The following is a 1263-nucleotide window of genomic DNA, read 5'->3' as shown; positions in this document are numbered from 1 at the left end:
AAGAAAAAAATGAGCACAAACTGTCAAAAATACTTAATCATGGTATTAAATCACGTGCATTGCACGTGTATAAAAACTAGTATATGTAAATGCACGTAGCACTAGAAGTTAGAAAGGTGGAATAATAATTATTTATAATTAAAAATAATTTCTATGAAAATTATTTTTTAATTTGTAAGCCAAATGTCCGAAAATGTTGCCGAGGTGGTGTGCTAAAATATAACTATCACATGAAAATTTATTTCTCTAAGAAAAAATATTATTTCTATAAAACTTATTTTTCTAAAAAATAAATTATTTAGTCATTTTAAAAATATTTTAATATTTTTAAAATTCTGTGTTTTGGTAAGGACATTATTAGAAAACTAAATTTCATTCTCAATTGTGAATAAATCATACCAAACGTGAGAATGAGAATAAAATTATCATTTCATTCTCTAAACATTTCTAAACATGAGAATGAGAATTTAGCATTACATTCTCACATCTATTCCATTCCATTTCCAACTTATTTCTATTCTCACTTGACTCCATCCCCGCGTACCAATTTTAGTGCATTATTTGAGCAAAAACTCTCACGATATCGAATCTAAATACTCCAAGTTTAAAACATCAGAACAAATTTATTTCTCACAAACATAACAAGTCATATTGATCCTCAGATTGTGTTTGCCACGTCAATAACAAACCGATATCTAATATCTCCTTTATCAAGCCTCTCCATAGCTTTGTTCACATAATCTATTCCAATCACCTCCACGTCAGCAGTTATATTGTGCATGGCAGCAAAATCTATCATCTCCTGTGTCTCCTTGATTCCACCAATACAGCTTCCAGCTAAAATTTTCCCACCTGTGACATAAGGAATCAACGCATAATATTACTTAATTATCATCAAAACAATGGGAAATGAATGATGAGGTGTTGGATCTTAACCTTGAATTATGGAGAAAGCTGGTAATTCTAGTGGCTTGCTTGCACCACCAAGCAGAATTAATTTCCCGCGCACTTTTAGCAAAGAAAATAATGGTGGGAGCTGATGAATAGCGGACGTTGTATCGAGTATGCCGTCCATGGTGCTAGTAAATGCCTGCAACCATAAACAAAATTTAAATATCACTATTATTTCCTTAGTAACTCGGGTATAGTTAATTAAAAGTACTGAAATTAAGAATGATATTTAACCATGTGTGTATTTACACACGCACGTGTATATATGTACATATGTATATGCATACGCATATGTATATACACACACGTGCG

At 31.4% G+C, this 1263-nt stretch overlaps 1 protein-coding gene across 1 annotated transcript in view; it reads right to left on the bottom strand.

Moving 5' to 3' along the window:
* Positions 528-1263, bottom strand: part of LOC109832229 (8-hydroxygeraniol dehydrogenase-like) — a 34684-nt gene continuing 33948 nt past the window's right edge. Inside the window, exons 4-5 of the mRNA XM_020399657.1 lie at positions 937-1090; positions 528-852 (exon numbers count right to left, since the gene is read on the bottom strand). Of these exons, the coding sequence (XP_020255246.1) occupies positions 659-852; positions 937-1090 (348 nt within the window). The 3' untranslated portion in view covers positions 528-658. The remainder of the gene's footprint in view (positions 853-936; positions 1091-1263) is intronic.

This window comes from Asparagus officinalis, chromosome 3 (genome assembly GCF_001876935.1).
Source record: "Asparagus officinalis chromosome 3, Aspof.V1, whole genome shotgun sequence".
NCBI classification, from domain to species: domain Eukaryota; kingdom Viridiplantae; phylum Streptophyta; class Magnoliopsida; order Asparagales; family Asparagaceae; genus Asparagus; species Asparagus officinalis.
Note: the sequence above shows the minus strand (reverse complement) of the source record. Positions and strands in the feature narration are given on the sequence as shown.